Source organism: Xenopus tropicalis, chromosome 6 (assembly GCF_000004195.4).
Source record: "Xenopus tropicalis strain Nigerian chromosome 6, UCB_Xtro_10.0, whole genome shotgun sequence".
Taxonomy (NCBI): domain Eukaryota; kingdom Metazoa; phylum Chordata; class Amphibia; order Anura; family Pipidae; genus Xenopus; species Xenopus tropicalis.
In genome coordinates this window covers 142,171,153-142,191,672 of record NC_030682.2, presented here as the reverse complement: position 1 = coordinate 142,191,672, position 20,520 = coordinate 142,171,153, and the positions used below count along the sequence as shown (strand labels likewise).

The window sequence follows — 20,520 nt, the reverse complement described above, 5'->3', positions numbered from 1 at the left end:
TGGCAAGCTTACCCTGTATCTGTGTGATACTCTGTGTGTGTATGGCAAGCTTACCCTGTATCTGTGTGATACTCTGTGTGTGTGTATGGCAAGCTTACCCTGTATCTGTGTGATACTCTGTGTGTGTCAGGTAAGCTTACCCTGTATCTGTGTGATACTGTGTTTGTGTCAGGCAAGCTTACCCTGTATCTGTGTGTGTAACTGTGTGATACTGTGTGTGTGTCAGGCAAGCTTACCCTGTATCTGTGTGATACTGTGTGTGTGTCAGGCAAGCTTACCCTGTATCTGTGTGATACTGTGTGTGTGTCAGGCAAGCTTACCCTGTATCTGTGTGTAACTGTGTGTGTGTCAGGCAAGCTTACCCTGTATCTGTGTGTATCTGTGTGATACTGTGTGTGTGTCAGGCAAGCTTACCCTGTATCTGTGTGATACTCTGTGTGTGTATGGCAAGCTTACCCTGTATCTGTGTGATACTCTGTGTGTGTATGGCAAGCTTACCCTGTATCTGTGTGATACTCTGTGTGTGTGTATGGCAAGCTTACCCTGTATCTGTGTGATACTCTGTGTGTGTCAGGCAAGCTTACCCTGTATCTGTGTGTAACTGTGTGATACTGTGTGTGTGTGTGTCAGGCAAGCTTACCCTGTATCTGTGTGTAACTGTGTGATACTGTGTGTGTGTGTGTCAGGCAAGCTTACCCTGTAACTGTGTGATACTCTGTGTGTGTCAGGCAAGCTTACCCTGTATCTGTGTGTAACTGTGTGATACTGTGTGTGTGTGTCAGGCAAGCTTACCCTGTAACTGTGTGTAACTGTGTGTGTGTGTCAGGCAAGCTTACCCTGTATCTGTGTGTAACTGTGTGATACTGTGTGTGTGTGTCAGGCAAGCTTACCCTGTATCTGTGTGTAACTGTGTGTAACTGTGTGATACTGTGTGTGTGTGTCAGGCAAGCTTACCCTGTATCTGTGTGTAACTGTGTGTAACTGTGTGTGTGTGTCAGGCAAGCTTACCCTGTATCTGTGTGTAACTGTGTGTAACTGTGTGTGTGTGTCAGGCAAGCTTACCCTGTATCTGTGTGATACTGTGTTTGTGTCAGGCAAGCTTACCCTGTATCTGTGTGTGTAACTGTGTGATACTGTGTGTGTGTCAGGCAAGCTTACCCTGTATCTGTGTGATACTGTGTGTGTGTCAGGCAAGCTTACCCTGTATCTGTGTGTATCTGTGTGATACTGTGTGTGTGTCAGGCAAGCTTACCCTGTATCTGTGTGTAACTGTGTGTGTGTCAGGCAAGCTTACCCTGTATCTGTGTGTATCTGTGTGATACTGTGTGTGTGTCAGGCAAGCTTACCCTGTATCTGTGTGATACTCTGTGTGTGTATGGCAAGCTTACCCTGTATCTGTGTGATACTCTGTGTGTGTATGGCAAGCTTACCCTGTATCTGTGTGATACTCTGTGTGTGTGTATGGCAAGCTTACCCTGTATCTGTGTGATACTCTGTGTGTGTCAGGCAAGCTTACCCTGTATCTGTGTGATACTCTGTGTGTGTATGGCAAGCTTACCCTGTATCTGTGTGATACTCTGTGTGTGTATGGCAAGCTTACCCTGTATCTGTGTGATACTCTGTGTGTGTCAGGCAAGCTTACCCTGTATCTGTGTGATACTCTGTGTGTGTCAGGCAAGCTTACCCTGTATCTGTGTGATACTCTGTGTGTGTCAGGCAAGCTTACCCTGTATCTGTGTGATACTCTGTGTGTGTATGGCAAGCTTACCCTGTATCTGTGTGATACTCTGTGTGTGTATGGCAAGCTTACCCTGTATCTGTGTGATACTCTGTGTGTGTATGGCAAGCTTACCCTGTATCTGTGTGATACTCTGTGTGTGTGTATGGCAAGCTTACCCTGTATCTGTGTGATACTCTGTGTGTGTGTCAGGCAAGCTTACCCTGTATCTATGTGATACTCTGTGTGTGTGTATGGCAAGCTTACCCTGTATCTGTGTGATACTCTGTGTGTAAGAGAGAAGGTTACTCTGTATCTGTGAGTGATTGTGTGATACTTGTGTGTGTGTGTGTGTGAGAGAGGATACTCTGACACTGTGACCATTTATACTTGTGACAGTGTGTGAGTCTGTGTCTCAGCAGCACCCTTTGTGTGTGTGTGTATGTTTTTGTGAGAGAGACATTGAATGATAATTTGTGACACTGGCCATTTATATGTTTGTGATAAACTGTGTGTTGGTGGCACGTGGTGTGATACTGTGTGTGAGAGAGAGAACGGTACTCTGTGAGATGATTTGCGACTCTGCCAATTTATACGTGTGATGCCCTGCGTGTGTGAGAGACATTTTCTGTGTATGTCTGATTCTGTGGGTTACTCTGTGTGTGTAAGATACTCTGTATTTCTGACATTCTGTGAGATACTCTGACTCTGTGTGTGACATTCTGTGAGACATAGTGTGTGTGACATTCTGTGAGATACTCTGACTCTGTGTGTGACATTCTGTGAGACATAGTGTGTGTGACATTCTGTGAGATACTCTGTGTGTGACATTGTGTATGATGCTCTGTGTTTCTGACATGTGAGATACTCTCTTGTGTGTGTGAGACATTCTGTGAGATAATCTGTATGTGTATCATTTTGTGAGACACTGCATGTGTGACATTGTGTAGAATACTCTGTGTGCGAGAATAATAACTTACATGTGAGAATCTGTCTGATCATACATGTCCTAGATCTTGTGTGGAAACTCGGCACGGCTGTGTGTTAGTGCTGTATTTTGTGTGTGTGATTGTATTTGGAACTCTGATTGTTGTGTGTGGTGCGGTAAGTGATTAAAGGCTTTTGATACATATCTGTGATCCTTGCGTGTAATATCTGTGATCCCTACGTGTTATCACCAGGGTGATATGCTTGTGAGACATGCTTTGTGCTTCTGTGTGTGAAATCACGTGATTGATAATTTCTTTGTAATCACTTGTGATAATGTGCCGCCTTATGTATGTTGTGTGGATATTGTGTGGCTTTGCTGTGTTTTGTAGTTGCGTGTCCTACTTTTGTGAACCTCCTTGGATATTATTCAGTTATTAACCCTTTCTGGACTGTCAGGAGAGGGCTGATACATGTGTCAATGACTTGAGTACTATATTCATTCCTGAGTGTTAGAATTCGGTTCTTAGCCTTCCGATTCTGAAAGTGCCTGATAAAGAACAAACATGGGGTTCACTTTAATGGCATTTTTATGTGTTGATACCATTAAAAAAATAAATGGGGGTTGATCAATAAATCCCTGAGTGATGTCAATGGGGTTTGTGTGGTGTATGCAAAGTTCACTATAATGATAAAAGGCTTTGTATAATAATGGAAGTGTCATTTTGTATGGTGATTATATATGTGGTTCCCTGTGTAACGATGAGGGAAGTGGGGCACCATAGATGTGGGCATATTATGGGTGATGATGTAAGAGGGGGCTCTTTATGATGATGATGATGATGTATGTGATGCTCTGAATAGTGATGAAGTAAATCAGCTCCAAATGACGATGTTTGCAAAGCTCAGTGAGGTGATGTCAGTGAGATTTTGTTTGCTGATGTCTGTATTAGAATGAAGTCATTTATGCAGAGCCCTATGGGAGTATGCGGGACTCTGTTTGATGATGTAAGTGATTCTCTGTATGATGATGTATGTGAAGCTTAGTGTGCAGGGGAGAGGTATGATGAATGTATGTAATAATGTACACAGTGCTCTGTATGGTGGTGTGAGGCTTTGTATCCTCCATGCAATTATTTATATGATCCTTGTACCCCGTGTTCAATTCTTTATATGATGATGTGCGTAAGACTAAATGATGCAAGTGGTGCTCTGTAGGATGATGTAAGTGTGGGGTCCTACGGTCATGTATGTGATGCTTTGTATGATCATGTATGCGAGACTAAAGAGTGCAAGAGAGGCTTTCTGTAGTCATGCATGTATTGCCCTACATAAGTGTGTCCATAGCTTTGTATAAGGATTTTTCCAAGGCTCAATGTGGTTATAGTTAAGGTTCTCTGAAATCAAAGAGGCCCTGTAGGGAGATACCTGTATATTATTTTATATTTACTCACACACCAGCTATATGAGCTGGAAAATATCCATGTTCCTATGTGCATTCTTCCTTGTGTTGATATGTATGATAGATTTAAGCTTATATACCTTCTGTTTGTTCTTTTACTGACCAGCATATCACTCTATGTGCTTCCTGTATGGCATGCATATAATTATTATTTTCCTCTTCTTTATATAAATAATTATCTGACGAGCTGTCACGTTGTTGCGTAAATACCCCAGGAAGCCAAGTGCTGTGTGTGTGTACGCTTATCCAGAACAAATCAATATGTCATATTTTGGATGGTTTCACTGCTTCTGTAGGAATGACTGATAAACTGACTGATAAACTACTACCTCTGTAGGGGAATCTGCTTTGATAGTAATCATATATATATATGAATGTGCAGCATGTTTGTCACTTTGTTGTCATTTGTGGCTTTGCTGCCCAACACTCGTCATCACTGGTATTTCAAAATGAGTCACGAGTGACTTGCCCTGGCATCCGCTGTATTGTGTGCTGCTGTTCTGTGTAGTTGCCTTTGCCCAGCTGTCTTCACACATATGCTAAGGACACTTATATATATTATGCTTGTAGCACTGGGGTTCTAAGTTCAATTCCAGCCACCAGGGCACTATCTGCAAGGGGTTTGTACATTTTCCCCCTTGTCCGTGTCATTTCCCTCTGTCTCCTCCCACACTCCAAATACAGGAATGGTCTCTGTTATCTGAAAACCTGATATCCAAAAAGCTCTGAATTACGTGAATGATGTAATTAATCCTTATTGGAGGCAAAACAATCCTATTGGGTTTATTTAATGTTTAAGTTATTCCCTTTTCTCTGTAATAATAAAACAGTACCTGTACTTGATCCCAACTAAGATATAATTACCCCTTATTGGGGGCAGAACAGTCCTATTGGGTTTATTTAATGGTTAAATGATTCCCTTTTCTCTGTAATAATAAAACAGTACCTGTACTTGATCCCAACTAAGATATAATTAATCCTTATTGGAGGCAAAACAATCCTGGGTTTATTTATTGTTTAAATGATTTCTAGTAGACTAAAGGTATGGAGATCCAAATTACAGAAAGATCCCTTATACGGAGAACCCCAGGTCCCAAGCATTCTGGATAACAGGTCCCATACCTGTACATACAGGCATGTTAATTGGCTCCTGATAAAACTGTCCATAGTGTGTGCTAATGATAGGGACCTTAGATTGTAAGCTCCACTGGTTCAGGGACTGATGTGAATGATGTATAACCTGTGTACAGCGCTGCAGTATGCTGGCACTTATAAAGTAAATAAGAATAATAATAGACATTCGCTTTATATAATATAAACTGATAATTACACTAATCCCAAATGTAATTTTCTTAGATATTCTACATGACTCCCTGTAGACGGCAAATTATTTAACATTTTTTCCCATCTCAACGCTTTCTATTTAACCCCCCTTAGCGATGCCTGTTTATTAACCCCTTGGGCAGTGGCAGGCACTGCAGCACCTAAACAAAGGGTTTCAGTGACCTTGTTTCACACTGCAATGCACAGCCGTTTGAGCTAACGTTCTGTCATCCCGAGGGATGTGTAATGTAATTAACAGCCCCATTCTCACTGCAGTTTAAGCCAAATTCATATTTATTTGTTTATTTTCTGCTTTTTAAATGTATTCTACAAAAAAGGGGGAAGCTACATTTGTAAAGCATAATATGTATAATGTATAATAGCAATACATTTACTATGTGTATGTAACTCTCCTCCCATATTATATGTGTGTATACGATGTGGTTCAGGGCTGGCTGTCATCACTCCTGTTACTCTCTGCCAGCCCACCCACTCCCCCCCTTCGCTGGACCTTCTCTCCTCATCTGCTTTTGTTTTTTGTCTCCTCATCGCTAGGATGCCCGATCAGATCTCAGTATCGGAGTTTATATCGGAGACCACAGAGGATTACAATTCGCCAACCACGTCCAGTTTCACGACCCGTCTTCAGAGCTGCAGGAATTCGATCAATGTGCTGGAAGAGGTAGGGTTTGAATCCCGTACCATAATATATTCACTGGGTGGTGTATTGTCTAGACCTCGTTAAGATGCAAAGATGGCATGTTCCTTGTCTGCTAACCTGGTGTTTGAAAGTCCCATTTTGCCACAAAGAAAATAGAGCTCTGAATTGATTTATGCTTTGTGGGGGGTAGACATTATTTATTTTTTTCCTTTATCTGACCTCTCCAGGGGACCACACTCAAAATGGAGAATAGAAGCTGTAGGAAGGAATTGGCTCAGAGTAGAACATATATCTTAAAGGAAATGCTGAAACATCGAGTTCATTTATAAATGAAACTATGATGTTCCATTCTCAGATCTATATTTCAGATCTTACAAAATTTCACATGTAATAATTCATTTACACGGGGAAAGAAATTTTACTTGCAACATTTGCTTCCTGCTCTCTAATACACTGAATGGTTTCCATGTGATTCAGAGTGTGCCAGATTATTGCTTCCCCAGTCTGACATAAAATATTAAGTTTTTTTTTTATATCCTAATTTCATATACTTTGCATTGTGATGTTTGTTTAAAAGAGAAACATGCCAGTATTTTACCTTTAATTAGTGCTTGAAAGGGGAAGATACATTTTGGTATGTTATGGAATGTTATTTGGTCTATTTATTGTGTCCTTTTTCCCCCCATTCTGTAAAAGTCATTTAATTAGTGAAATTTTGTGTCTCTGTCTTTGTATTCTTGATTAAAGGGGCTTTATTAATGCTTGTTATAATTTAGAAGGCTAGTTTGGAAGTTTAAATGTTATGTCGTTAGAAGGGTCCATCATCTGGCATCCGGGTAATGATTGGAATGACATGCAAGGCCACGCCACCTTGCTACCTCCTTGTTAACTTGAATGGAAAATGCTTTACTGCACCATTTGTGGCACTTTTGGTGGCTATTCACGGGCCGAATTTAGCTGCCGATATTGGTCCTTTAGGCTGATTCGGCAGCTTATCTGACTATGTAAGGGCACCAATGATGGGCTTGCCCGACCGACATCTGGCCTGAAATTGGGCAGATCTCGAATTGGGCAGGTATGATATTTACGTTGAACCAGGGGCCACATCGGCTCGTTGATGACTATGTCTGCCATTTTAATTCGATCGTTTGGCCCGTAGGTGGGCATACTGAGAGATCTTGCCAAACGAGCGGATCTTACAATGTATGGCCACCTTAAGTGAAAGTTTGTAGTATGAAAACTGCCAGTTCTGCACAGTTGGAAAGAATGTTTTTAGCCCTTGGTCCCTAATTCTGACACTGCCGTTGAAGTTTGGTTAATCTTCTAATCCAAGTGATTACTGACATGGGGCATATGGACTTGAAGCCGATTCTGACCTGGCTTGGATTGTGCATGCTCAGATGCTCAGTGTCAACAATCTCTTTGAATTTAGGAATAAGGCAATGAGGCAGCATTGGGGAGGGGGGTTTGTGGGTTTGGGAGGCCTCTACAAGGCAGCTAATTTACAAACATAACATTTGTATCAGATCCTCATTGGTGTTGATAGAGAATTATAGTAGTATTGCATTAGTAGTAGTTTGTCAGAGACTGCTACGTTGGCCTGTACTAAAACACTGTTGGGGGAGTGGTGCTATGTTTTTAACCCGGGCAGTGGGCATACAGGGACAATGTAAGTCCAACATATTAATGGAAGCTAACCACGAAATTAAAAATCTGAAATTAAAGTAGTAGACAGCTTATGTTATTAGTGACATTAAAGTAGACTGTTGGAGACAGTGGAGAGCGCCATTTTTTAAAGGCCATATGGTAAGGGTGACTACTGCTTTGCTGTTGGTGCTGTCTAGTCTACCCCATCTCTTTTTTTATTTATGTCTATTTGTCGCATGGTGATCCATGTTCCTGTCCCAAGGCCCTGGGCATGCAGTAGCCTTCTCACCATGGGTGCCAAAGCTCTAGTAGTTTACAGCTCTCAGCTCCTAACTGTCTGAGGATCCAAACTATTGTCAGCCTTAGGGAAAACCACAGAAAGGATGTTCCTGGACTTTATAGAACCCTTGTATTTTCTTATAATTCTGGTGTGCATTAGGCAGCAAAAGCCAGGAAGGGAATCGTAAAATGTGCTTTAATCTCCTGTGATAATCTTCTTTCCTAGCTGCTGACTTGAAAACGCTAACAGCTTTTTCTTAGGTGGCTAGATATATTTAGAGGGTAAAGGGACATAGGGTGTGTGGGCTACACTCAGAGGCCAAGGAGTAAAAAAAATATTTGGCAAGTAATATGTTGTAGATTTCCCCTGTGCACCAATTATCATGTTGCTTTTATTTATTTAGTACACTTGGATTAATGAATGAATTAATTGATAATTTCCTGGGGTCATTTCCTTACAGCAGATGCAGTGAGAAACATTCACTTTTTGATGCAATGTCCATGTTTTTTCCCTACAATGTAGTATTTTTTTCCCAGAATGCCAGTGTTATTGCAGATGCCAGTTAGGGTTTCTCCTGACAAAGTTGTGGCTGATGAGTCAAAATGAATGCCCACACTGCTTATGCTTGCCACTGTTTTTGGCATTTGGCTGAGCGTTATTGGCACAGGGTGCTTTGGGAACCCTGGAACTTCTGCCAGGATTGGTAGCTTCAGGGTTCAATAGGATCAAAGGCACTACATTTGGAAGGAAGGATTGAGGAGAGTTCATGTTGATGCAAGCACCTTTAATGAATGGGATTTTTCACGTAAGGGATTGTGTGAGTAAATCTGAGTGTCCGCAACTGCAGTGAGGAAATGAAGTTAACACTACAGTGTCTATCAAGAAACATTCAAAAAAATGTATAGGATGCACCAAATCCAATATTTAGGGAACCAGCCAAACTCCGAATCCTTCTAGAAAGATTCGGATGCATATTGAACTGAATCTAAATCCTAATTTGCACATTTAAACTAAGGTATAGAAGGCGTAAAAAGAAACGCACTTTTTTCAACGTCCACATTTATGTGGCGAAAAGTCACATGATTTTAAGGGTTCAGCCAGGACCGTGGATTCGGCCAAATCAAAATCCTGCCGTAAAAGGCCGAATCCCGAACCTAATCCTGGATTTGGTGCATCCCTAGAATTTATTCTGAAATGCATTGCTTACTTTTGTTAAGTTTAGAAAGAGAGAATCAAAGGAGGTCATGCCTATACGAATGGCCGTTGCTGGCTGGGCCGTACTCCTTGCCTCCATTGATAACTTGATTCTGTACGTTGTCCCTACAAGGTGACTCCTTGCGCATATGCTGTTTATAGCACAGACATAAGCAGGATAATACTCAGCAGGTAACAAGAATGAAGCGGAAGAGATCTAATGCAGCTCAACCAGCTCTCAGTCCCTCCCAAACTGTCCATTTGCCGACAAACCTTACAGTCTGTGGGGAAAAGGGGGGGATCTGATTATTTATATGCTTCTAATTCTCTTATTTCCTTTTCACCAACCTGTTTCTCTAATTCTGCCCTTGCCAAGTATTTAAACTAGCAGCCTGGACCAAGGGGGTAAGATCCTTCAGTGACGATAAAGCAGGTTTAGCTGCAAAATTCAGAATTTCCGGCGTTTTACTATATGTGCAGGGGCATGAACTCACTGAGGAAGTCAGAGACCACAGATGGTTTGGGTGCAAGGTTGGCACTTTCAGCTCGCTCTACATAAAGAAGCTTCAGACCTTTTGCGTGCAGTTATAAGCAGCTTTCTCAATACTCATTAGCTAAAATGATTTGAAAAGTATTAAATGTAATTTTAATTGCTGTTGAAAGCAGTTTCTTTGTTCATTATTCCCTCCTGAATTCCCTGCCTACTTGCATTCCCTGCCTTTGGTAAGACTCTAAATCCCACTAAGGCTCGCATGTTCTTTTATTAACGCACCTAAGAAGGAGAATGACTGCAAGGCATTGTGGGAACTGCAGTCTTGGCTGGAGGAGAGCTGATAGACAGACCTTTTGAAATTGCAGTTTCATTTTAATATTTGGTTAAACATCCCTTGTAATCAGTTTGATAATGGTTTGGGGGAAAAGTTGTACATTTCGCAATGACACTTTGTACACTTTGTTGTCATTTAAAGCAGCTTTATTATATGTAGAGAGTTTTATTTCAGCCACAGCCCTGCAGAAATTGGCTGCTCTGGACCTCGGCTATAGAGTTGCCGACTTGGGCTAAGGTGTTGCAGAGACAAGTTAGTCTTGGGTTGCAGAGCGCTAAAGACAAGCTAGGGTTCCTGACTTGGGCTGTGGGTTGCAGATTGCTAAAGGCAAGCTAGGGTTTCCGGCTAGGGCTGTGGGTTGCAGAGCGCTAAAGGCAAGCTAGGGTTCCTGACTTGGGCTATGGGTTGCAGAGTGCTAAAGACAAGCTAGGGTTCCCAACTTGGGCTGTGGGTGGCAGAGCGCTTAAGGCAAGCTAGGGTTCTTGACTTGGGCCATGGGTTGCAGAGCGCTAAAGGCAAGCTAGGGTTTCTGACTTGGGCTGTGGGTTGCAGAGTGCTAAAGACAAGCTAGGGTTCCCGACTTGGGCTATGGGTTGCAGATCGCTAAAGGCAAGCTAGGGTTCCTGACTTGGGCTGTGGGTGGCAGAGCGCTTAAAGCAAGCTAGGGTTCCTGACTTGGGCCATGGGTTGCAGAGCGCTAAAGGCAAGCTAGGGTTCCTGACTTGGGCTATGGGTTGCAGAGAGCTAAAGACAAGATACTGAAAAGCCACAGTAAAGCTGAGTTATTCCTCTCTTTTTTGCACTTGGTGCCTGTAATGGATATGTCAGTATATATCTGATGATCTCAGCTGCAAAATACAGAGAGATGACTCTGCTCATTCTTCTGCTGACTTACAGTGTGCTTTCTTTCATGTGTAACCTTTTATTCTCCCACACACTTATTCCAAAACATGTTCTAGCTGCAGCTACTTTATTCCCCAGTTCTTGAAGTTATAAATCCCTGCCATACTCAAATCGTGTCAGGGGATGCTGGGAGTTACAGTTAGTAGGTGCAGAATTCCTTTTTCCAAAATGTATATATTGCATCAAAGCGGCATTTCATCTTCGTGAAGAGAAAATTCTGTGTATTGGCTTTTGTTTCTCCAGATGTATATCAGCTGCATTTCCCACAAAACCTTTGTGGGCAGAGATGGCAAAAGGATGAGGGGATTTGTAATTTTGTAACAGTAGTATTAAATGTAGTCTGTGTAGGTCAGACCTATAGTTCAGACCACTCTTTCATATTTTATTGTACAGGTATGGGATCCGTTATCTGGAAACCCATTATCCAGAAAGTTCTGAATTATGGAAATGCTATCCCCATAGACTCCATTATAAGAAAAAAATTCTTATTTTTTTTCCTTTCTCTCTGAAATAATAAAACAGTACCTGTACTTGATCCCAACTAAGATATAATTGCCCCTTATTGGGGCAGAACAGCCCTATTGGGTTTATTTAATGGTTAAATGATTCCCTTTTCTCTGTAATAATAAAACAGTACCTGTACTTGATCCCAACTAAGATATAATTACCCCTTATAGGGGGCAGAACAGCCCTATTGGGTTTATTTAATGGTTAAATGATTCTCTTTTCTCTGTAATAATAAAACAGTATCTGTACTTGATCCCAACCAAGATATAATGATTGTGGTTTTAATGATGTATAAATGATTTTTTAGTAGACTTAAGGTATGGATATCCAAATTACAGAAAGATCCCTTATTCAGAATGCCCTGGGTCCTGAGCATTCTGGATACCAGGTCCTATACCTGTACTGTTGAAAGTGATTGTGCTGTTGCCCGCCCCCGTTTCTGAACGTCTCACTGTCCTGATGGACTAAAGTATTCAGCAAAGTGGACAGTTTATGGCTTAGAACGTGTTCCCCTCCTTCTGGGAAGGTTACAACATAGTCTTTAAAAAATAAAAATATATATATTTTGAGGGTTAGTATGTCCTTTATGCTCGGTTAGTTTTATGATAACAGAAACATCCGTTCCGACTCAGCAGGAAATTGCAAGAGTCTATCAAGGAGAGAAACGTTTTTTTGTGCAAATGACAGAAGCCTTTTCTTCAATGCCATCCTGGCACACGGGCTAATAACTTGCTGCATTTATTATTATTGTTATTAAACTTTATATATGCGCTGACACATACTGCAGTGCATTATACAGAGTATACATCATTTACCTCTCTCCCTGACTGTACCAGGAGCCAGTTTACTTTCCTGTATATTTTTGGCGTGTGTGAGAAAACCGGAAATAATGACATAAAATTTTTATATTTTTATGGAACCTCTTAAACTGTGTTATGGTAACCATTTCATGGCAGCAGTCTAATGACTAAGAGGAAATGCTTTCCTCCACACATTTTCCAGCAAGTTACTAAACTTTAGTTATATTTGTGTACAAATAGGTTTTTTTTTTTAAAAAATGTATATACCTTGTTAACAAACAAAATCTTAACATGTAAACGGTCATTCTTAACTCTGGAAGAGGCAAAGGTTATTCTAATCGGCAGTGGTTTGAAGTGTGTTGTAGTTTACCAAGGGCTATATCCCTGCTGCATTGACAGCCTGAAAGAAATGCTGGAAATGTTAGCGCCCTGAAGCATCCTGGGAGTTGTAGTACAGAACCATCTGGAGCTGTATGGAGTTCTGATCTGAAAATCCTAGAGTAAAATCTTGAACTTTGTGTTCAGTTCCACACTTATTTCATGTGGCATCCAAGGAACGCACTGTATTGGTATCTTGTACTCTAGCCTGGAGCTTCCCCAGCTGATGAACTACGATTCCCAGAACCTAAAGAGAAGTAACTTCCTGTACAACTGGGTCAAATGGGTAACATTCCATTGTAATAGCTGTGGAAAAAAACACCAGTACCCGGAGGAAATTCACCCAAGCACAGGGGATTTTCCCTTTTTCTTGTCTGAATATATGTCACCATTACAGACGGTCTCTAAGCAAAGTGATCCCTGGTCAGTGAATACAGTCACAGTCTTCTCATTGCGTTTTTTTTATATAAAAAAGGGATTTCTGTTTTTTATAATTGTAGAATATAGTCATGTCTAGTGTTTGTATGTGCGTAGTGATTGGCGCAGTTATTATACTCGCAGAGTAGGGATATGTGGGTTGACCCACAACCAGTGGGACCCACGTGTTTACCCTTATGTCAGACAGGTTAGGGTTGAAAATCGGGCAACCATTGCATTGGGTGCGGGTCAGACTGGGGTTGTACACTCTTCATCTGCTCCCAAGGTTCCCTGTTCTGGAACCTAAGGTGTGTGCAGACGTAGCATGCAGAGCAGACAGGCGGGTGTGGGTGCTACAGTGGCAACATTTTGTGGGTTAAGCTGGCCATACACTTTAGAATTGCGATCTTTCCTGCTACCATTGTTCACAGGAAAGATCGTTAGTACCCTCCATTGACGTTCAGGGCTGAATCGTCAGATAGGGAGGTGAAACAATAGGAATTCAACCCCTATCTGACGATTCAGCCCTAAACGCAGCTTTTGTTCAAGTTTCTTCAATGGCGCCCGATCAAAATCTTTTGACCCGTCCGATCGATGAGACAACCGTTATCCAAGGCTTTTGCCAATATCGGTCGTCTCCTCGATCCACCATACACGTATCAAATATCGTACAAAACCTCGTTTCAAGAGCTGAAGCTCTCCTTGCCCAATGGCCTGCGTCCTGTTAATGTGATGCAACTGGCCCCTGGGCCAAACGATCGGATCAGTCTGATATCGCCCACCTCAAGGTGGCCATATTGGGGAAAGATCTTGCCAAATGAGCAGATCTGTCAGTGTATGGCCAGTTTCAATGTCCTATTCCTTCAGAGCATAGTGTTCTCGTGGTATTACAATATATACATTTATTTGCATGTTTTCTTTACTATTTATTTCACAAGGTTTTTTTTTTGTTTTTTTATTTCATCACTCCAGTTGCACTAGCGCTTGTTTTGTGTAACATAAGGACAACGCTACACAGTATATTTTTGGTGCTTTTAGTCATGCTTTTACTGTTTGGTTTTGTTTGTATTTTCACTGTCTAAACACAGCAGATTTCATCAAACATGTTCTCTAATGTATCACATTGAAACAATTGCGACACAACCTTAAGAAACCATTAAAGGCTAAACGTAGCCAGACCAACTATCCCCGAAATGTCCCGTGACATAAAAGGACCTTATGATTTTTACTGCATATTGTCTGAATCACATCTGAGTAGTTACAGATTGGGATCTCTGTGTATTCAGGGGAAGGGATTTATTGGTGCATAAAGTTTTTAAAGCTTTAGAGATCAGTTTGTATACAGTAATCTCAATAGAAGTTGTTATTTTAGTTTGACAGGACAAAAACCGTCTTTTCTGTGTGTTTGCTAACGTGGGGCCTTGAGGGGCACAGTTACTTAATGCAAGTCAATGGCATATGGTGCAAGTGGATCGCCTTTTGGGGTGCTCACTGCCTGGTTCTGAAGCAGTTGCTCAGGAAAAGGCAGCTTGACCACTACTATTTTCTGTGAGGGGCAGTCAAAATGTCATGTGTCATTAGCCTAAAGCTGTGATTCCCAAGCCGTGGGACTAGCCCCCCTAGGAGGGCTCAGTTTTAAGGTCAGTTACAGCGACTCTAAGGGGGCTATTTATTATGCTGTGTAAAATAAAAGTTCGCTATCTGAATGCCAGATTTTACTCTATTTTATGTAAGTTTTGGCTCAAAGAGGGGCAAATCCTAGACTCCAGTTCCCACAGTGCCTTCTTGACAGGTTTCCTTATCAGCTGGCTTCTTTTATTAGTCAGAACCAGCAGTGCAGAGAATAAAAAGTGACAGTGCTTTCAAAAGCATTTACATTTACAAATATACAGGGTTGGACTGGGGGGTGCAGGGCCCACTGAGGCTTCTGCCTCAGGGGCCCCTGCACCCCCCAATGGCCCCTGCTGCCTTCACCCCCGCCCTGCAGAGGCCCCCAATACTCTCCGCCCCCCTCCCCTGAGCACTCCTAAAAGAAACTTACCTGCGGCGCGTTGGGGGAGGGAGACGGCGAATTGCGGGAGTGCCCTTGGGGCATCGGATTTGGGTTGCCGGGGCCCACCGCGTTTTTTCCCGGTACCCTGGCGGCCCAGTCTGACAATGCAAATATATGTGTTGACAGTTCTTATTCTATATTGAAAGTTTGCTTAGTTTGATTTTTTCTTTCTTTAGATAAAATTGTATTTTTAACTTTACAACCCATTAATTACAGTGCCTTATAATTCTGCGGGGCTAATGGTTTGCATCCGTTGACAGTACTTACTTTGTAAAATTGCGTAGAATTATATTTTCTTTCATTAGGCGAAATAGTATTTTTAACTTTACAGCCTATTAATTACCATGCCTTATAACATTGCGGGGCTACAGGTTTGCACCAGTTCAGTAATCAAGAGCTTGTATAATTGCTCATTACAGCACAGTTTGATTTGGAAACCTGATGTGCCTAATGTACAGAGTACTTTTGTAAATCATTGTCAGTTTTATTATAATGAAAATGAGACATGTAGAATGTTGTATAAACATGCCTTTACACTGTGAATATCAGTGAGCACTGACATTCTGCATTAAAGGAGAAGGAAAGGTGAAAACTATGTCTAGAGTCCTCTATCAAAAGAAACACAGGATTTCTTGTCTTATTTCGTGTATACATGACTTTGGTATCTGACTTCCTCTCTCAGAAAAATCCTTCATTCCCTGCTCCCCCTCCCATAAGAATTCATAAGAATTCACTCCCGCTCCCATTGCAATGTGTGATCTATGCTACAGACGCTACTGAGACTGAGCTAAAATGGCAGCTGCTATCTTAAGCCAATGGAGGGCAGTTCTAGGACTGTTTACTCCGGTATGGTAAAGCTTTCTGCAGAATAGGTGGCACTATTGTGGCGAATCTATTGGCCAAAATGACTTTCCTTCTCCTGTAATAGGTCACATTTAGAGATCCAGATGCTGCATTGCCCTGCAACTTAATGCAGATGTCAATACAGGGAAGTGTTTGCCTCTGTATCTATCGATAGTATAACATGTATTTTGTGTATTTGCGTTGCTGCCTCTTTAATAATCGTCCTGCTGCCATTGGTACCAACAGCTAATGGAAAACAGACGCCGTCCCTGCGCTGGGCTCTTACCAAATATCCTCACATGATTTGGGATTAGAGAGGTCTGATGAGAACACTGCTTGCACACTGAAATTACCGAGTGGAAGGAATTATTCCATAGGAAAGCGATGCACAGTTTGTGAATATGTGAATTAATTAGTAATGAATCATCGTCAGTTGAAACTTGGTGCCGTATTAACTCCACTTGCGTTTGTTTAGCACTCTTTTATCATTTTTACTATTCATTTGCAAGTTGGGATTTAAACTCAAAGCTAAATACTGCTTGAAAGAAGCAGCCCACCTTAAAATAAACGTTTAGTAATTTTCTATTGATCTAATTTTTTAGTGTTTTTTTAATTACTTCGCTTTTTGTTCAGCTTTCTGTTTTGGTATTTCAGTAGCTATCTGGTTTCCAGGGTCTGATAAGTCATAAAAAGTAACCGTAAAATTGTACCCTACGTTTTTTTTTTTGGCTGCCGGGGTCAGTGACCCTGGCCTAAAATCTGGAAAGAGGCAGATCAAAAACTATTATCATTTCAAAAACTATAAAGAAAATGGAGACCAGTTGAAAAGCAACAACAGCTAATTTCCAGACACTGTCAGATAACACATTTGCAATTCCCCGGTTGTGTTAAGGTCAGGAAATTTAGAAGACACATCTGTAATTTTTAAAGGAAAACTATACCCCCAGAATGAATACTTAACCAACAGATAGTTTATATTATGTTAAATGACCTATTAAAGAATCTCCCCAAACTGGAAAATATATATCAGTAAATATTGCCCTTTACCATCCTTTCCCTTGAGCCGCCATTTAGTGATGGGCTGTGTGCTCCGTCAGAGATCAGCTGACAGGAAGTGATGCAGCTCTAACTGTAACAGGAAGTAGTGTGGGAGCAAAAGGCTGAACTCTGCCCATTCATTGGCTGATGGGGCCTAGCATGTATGTGTGCCTTGGCTATTTAGGATTACCCAATGGCACATACTACTAAAAAAGCATATTTATATGAAAATTATTTATTTAGATGAAGCAGGGTTTTACATGTGAGCTGGTTAATGCAATATATTTTTATAGAGACCTACATTGTTTGGGGGTATAGTTTTCCTTAATGGAGTAAAAAAATTTGTTACTATTTCTTATTGCAATTGTTAACGATCTATAAAAAATACTTTAAAGTAGTGCTTGCAAATAGAAAGTGTAATTAGGTTGAGTGTGTTAGTCGCCCACAAATCTGCTATTGCAGTCGCCAGTGGAAAGGCCTTCGCATTGCTTCGGTTTTCTGAACTGAAGCAACGCAAAGACATTTATTGTTGGCGGTTTTGCCGATATTGCAAAAGCCTTGGATATCGGTCGTCTCATTGATCGATCGGGTGGGATAGAAGATTTTGATTGGACGCCGTTGAAGGTGCCCAAGCAAAGGCATGCATTTAGGGCTGAATAGTCAGATAGGGGAAGAATTTCTATTGTTGCTACCTCCATATCTGACGATTCAGCCCAGAAGGGTAAGAACGATCATAGTTGTAACGCTTATGGCCACCTTTACAGGAAAAGCCCAATCTGTTAGGCACCCCCAGTGATTATTATTACTTACCTTAGGCCCTGGACCGGTGCGTGTTGTACACACAACTTAAGAAACTTAGACAAAAAAAACAAACTTTTGCTGTACTTGCTATGTGCACAGCCACAGGCGGATGATTTTCTGATGATTAAGGATAACTCTTCCTACTTTCTTGCATCAGCAAAGTACAAAATGTCTCAAAGTACCTATCAACAAGGCTATAAACAACATTAATATGGAATACAGGCCTTTAGGGGAATGCCTCTATCTAGGATTCCCAGTCCATGGTTCTCCAGCTGTTATTGAATGTCTGCCTGTGATTGGTCACTCCCAGATAGACTCACACCGAAAATCTTATGATCAGAAAAACAGGTATGTAAAACTTGTGGCAGCCCATTTGCTTCATACTGAAACAGCTGGTGGGCCGCAACATGGACTGCCGTAGCCTCGGACCACCACAGATAACTGCTGTCAGCTGTTGACTTTTAAAGGGATGTAACCCAGAAATAACATTTTACCTAATGAAAGAAAGTATAATTCATTAAAATGTTAAGTGATTTTAAACTTATTTGTAAATATAATTAAGTGTCTGTCTCTTTCTGCACTGCTGGTTCTGTTTCTTGAAATAATGTATGTAGGAGAAGTCAGCAATGCATGCTTCTTCTAAAGGTGGCCATACACTGTAAGATCTTCTCCCAATATGCTCACCTATATCAAGATATCAGGCTTATTTGATCGTTTGCTCTTAATTACCTGAATTAATACGGCGGGCATAGGTGCAATCAGCTTTGGCTCGTTGATATGGTCCCCGATCTGACGGAAAAATTAAACCTATCTGATCAAGATCTGGACAATTTCAGGCCAGATGTTGGTTGGGGAGGCCCATCTGTGGTGCCCATACACGGACAGATAAGTTGCCAAATCGGTCTAAAGGTGGCCATACACACTAAGATCCGCTTCTTTGCGAGGTCGCCAAGTGAGTGAATCTTCTCCTAATATCCCCTACGGGTGGGCGATATCGGGCGAATTCAGGCTAATTTGGTCATTAGAGCGTCGGGTATAGGCGCATTTGGTTCGGGGGCCGCATCAACGAGCCGATACGGTCCCCGATCCGACTACATTTTTTAACCTGCCCAATCAATATCTGGCCAATTTCAGGCCAGATTTTGGTCGGGCAGGCCTGTTGTTAGTGCCCATACATGGGCCGATAAGCTGCTGAATCGGTCTAAGGGACCGATATCGACAGCTGAAATCAGCCCATGTATGGCCACCTTAAGGTCTGTAAATCAGCTTAAGGTAGCCATACACAGATTTCAGCTGCCAATTTGGGTCCTTAAGACTGACTCTGCAGCTTATCGGCCCGTGTATGGGGTCCTCCTACAGGCCTCCCCGACCGAAAATTGCCCAGATGTCGATTGGCCAGGCTTGATTTTTCGGAGACTACATTGGCTCAAAATCTTAGTGTATGGCCATGTTTACTTTCAGAAAATAGGCAGGGGCTGACAGATACTGGTTTCAGTGGCAGTTGCAGTTGCCAGGACCTTTAGAAACTCTGACAGTTTTACATGGCTGATATTGGAATGTTGCTTAGTACAGGTATAGGACCCATTATCCAGAATGCTCGGGACCAAGGGTATTCCGGATAAGGGGTCTTTCCATAATTTGGATCTCCATACCTTAAGCCTACTAAAAAATTAATAAAACATTAATTAAACCCAATAGGATTGTTTTGCATCTAATAAGGATTATTTATATCTTAGTTGGGATCAATTACAAGGTACTGTTTTATTTCTACATAAAAAAAGGAAATCAGTTTTAAAATTCTGAATTATTTTCTTATAATGGAGTCTATGGGAGACGGGCTTTCCGTAATTCGGAGCTTTTTGGATAACAGGTTTCCGGATAAGGGGTCCGATACCTGTACTATCATTTCTTTCACTGGGTAAAATAAGGCTTTTCAGTTTCCAGTAGTATGTCCGTAGGAATGAAGATTAGCTGTTCCGCATGTAGCAGATCTCTGCTCTTATCCTTGTCGTGCCTGAGTGTTCGTGCTCATTAAATAAAAGGAGCACTTGGGTCACATCGAACAATCATAGGCAAATATTTGCAGAGTGCTCCGAAGGCCATTGGCTTTATGGAACAACAGGGGAGGCTGCAGGCTTTTCTAATTAGCCGCTTCCTGTTTCACCACTGATGTTCCTCATTATTGACTTGATTGCTCCAGCCACAATTTATACTTTTTACCGACACTACAGGGCTGCTTGAGTGTAATAAAAAGCCCCTAATATAACAGAATTGTTTTATGTGATGTCATAATAATAATTCTAGTAATGTCATGTGTCGTATATAATAATAATACTACTACTACTACAGGTATAGAATCCTTTATCCGGAAACCCGCTATCCAGAAAGCTCCGAATTATGGAAAGCCTTTGATCCCAACTAAGATATAATTACCCCTTATTGGGGGCAGAACAGCCCTATTGGGTTTATTTCATGGTTAAATGATTCCCTTTTCTCTGTAATAATAAAACAGTACCTGTACTTGATCCCAACTAAGATATAATTACCCCTTATTGGGGCAGAACAGCCCTATTGGGTTTATTTCATGGTTAAATGATTCCCTTTTCTCTGTAATAATAAAACATTACCTTGTACTTGATCCCAACTAAGATATAATTACCCCTTATTGGGGGCAGAACAGCCCTATTGGGTTTATTTAATGGTTAAATGATTCCCTTTTCTCTGTAATAATAAAACAGTACC

At 41.4% G+C, this 20,520-nt stretch overlaps 1 protein-coding gene across 8 annotated transcripts in view; it reads left to right on the top strand.

Annotated features, from left to right (window-relative positions):
• Positions 1-20,520, top strand: part of asap1 (ArfGAP with SH3 domain, ankyrin repeat and PH domain 1) — a 165,443-nt gene that overhangs the window by 49,712 nt on the left and 95,211 nt on the right. For all 8 annotated transcript variants that reach the window (XM_031903144.1, XM_031903142.1, XM_031903145.1 and 5 more), the window contains 1 exon segment: positions 5,985-6,111. In XM_031903144.1, coding sequence (XP_031759004.1) covers positions 5,985-6,111 — 127 coding nt within the window.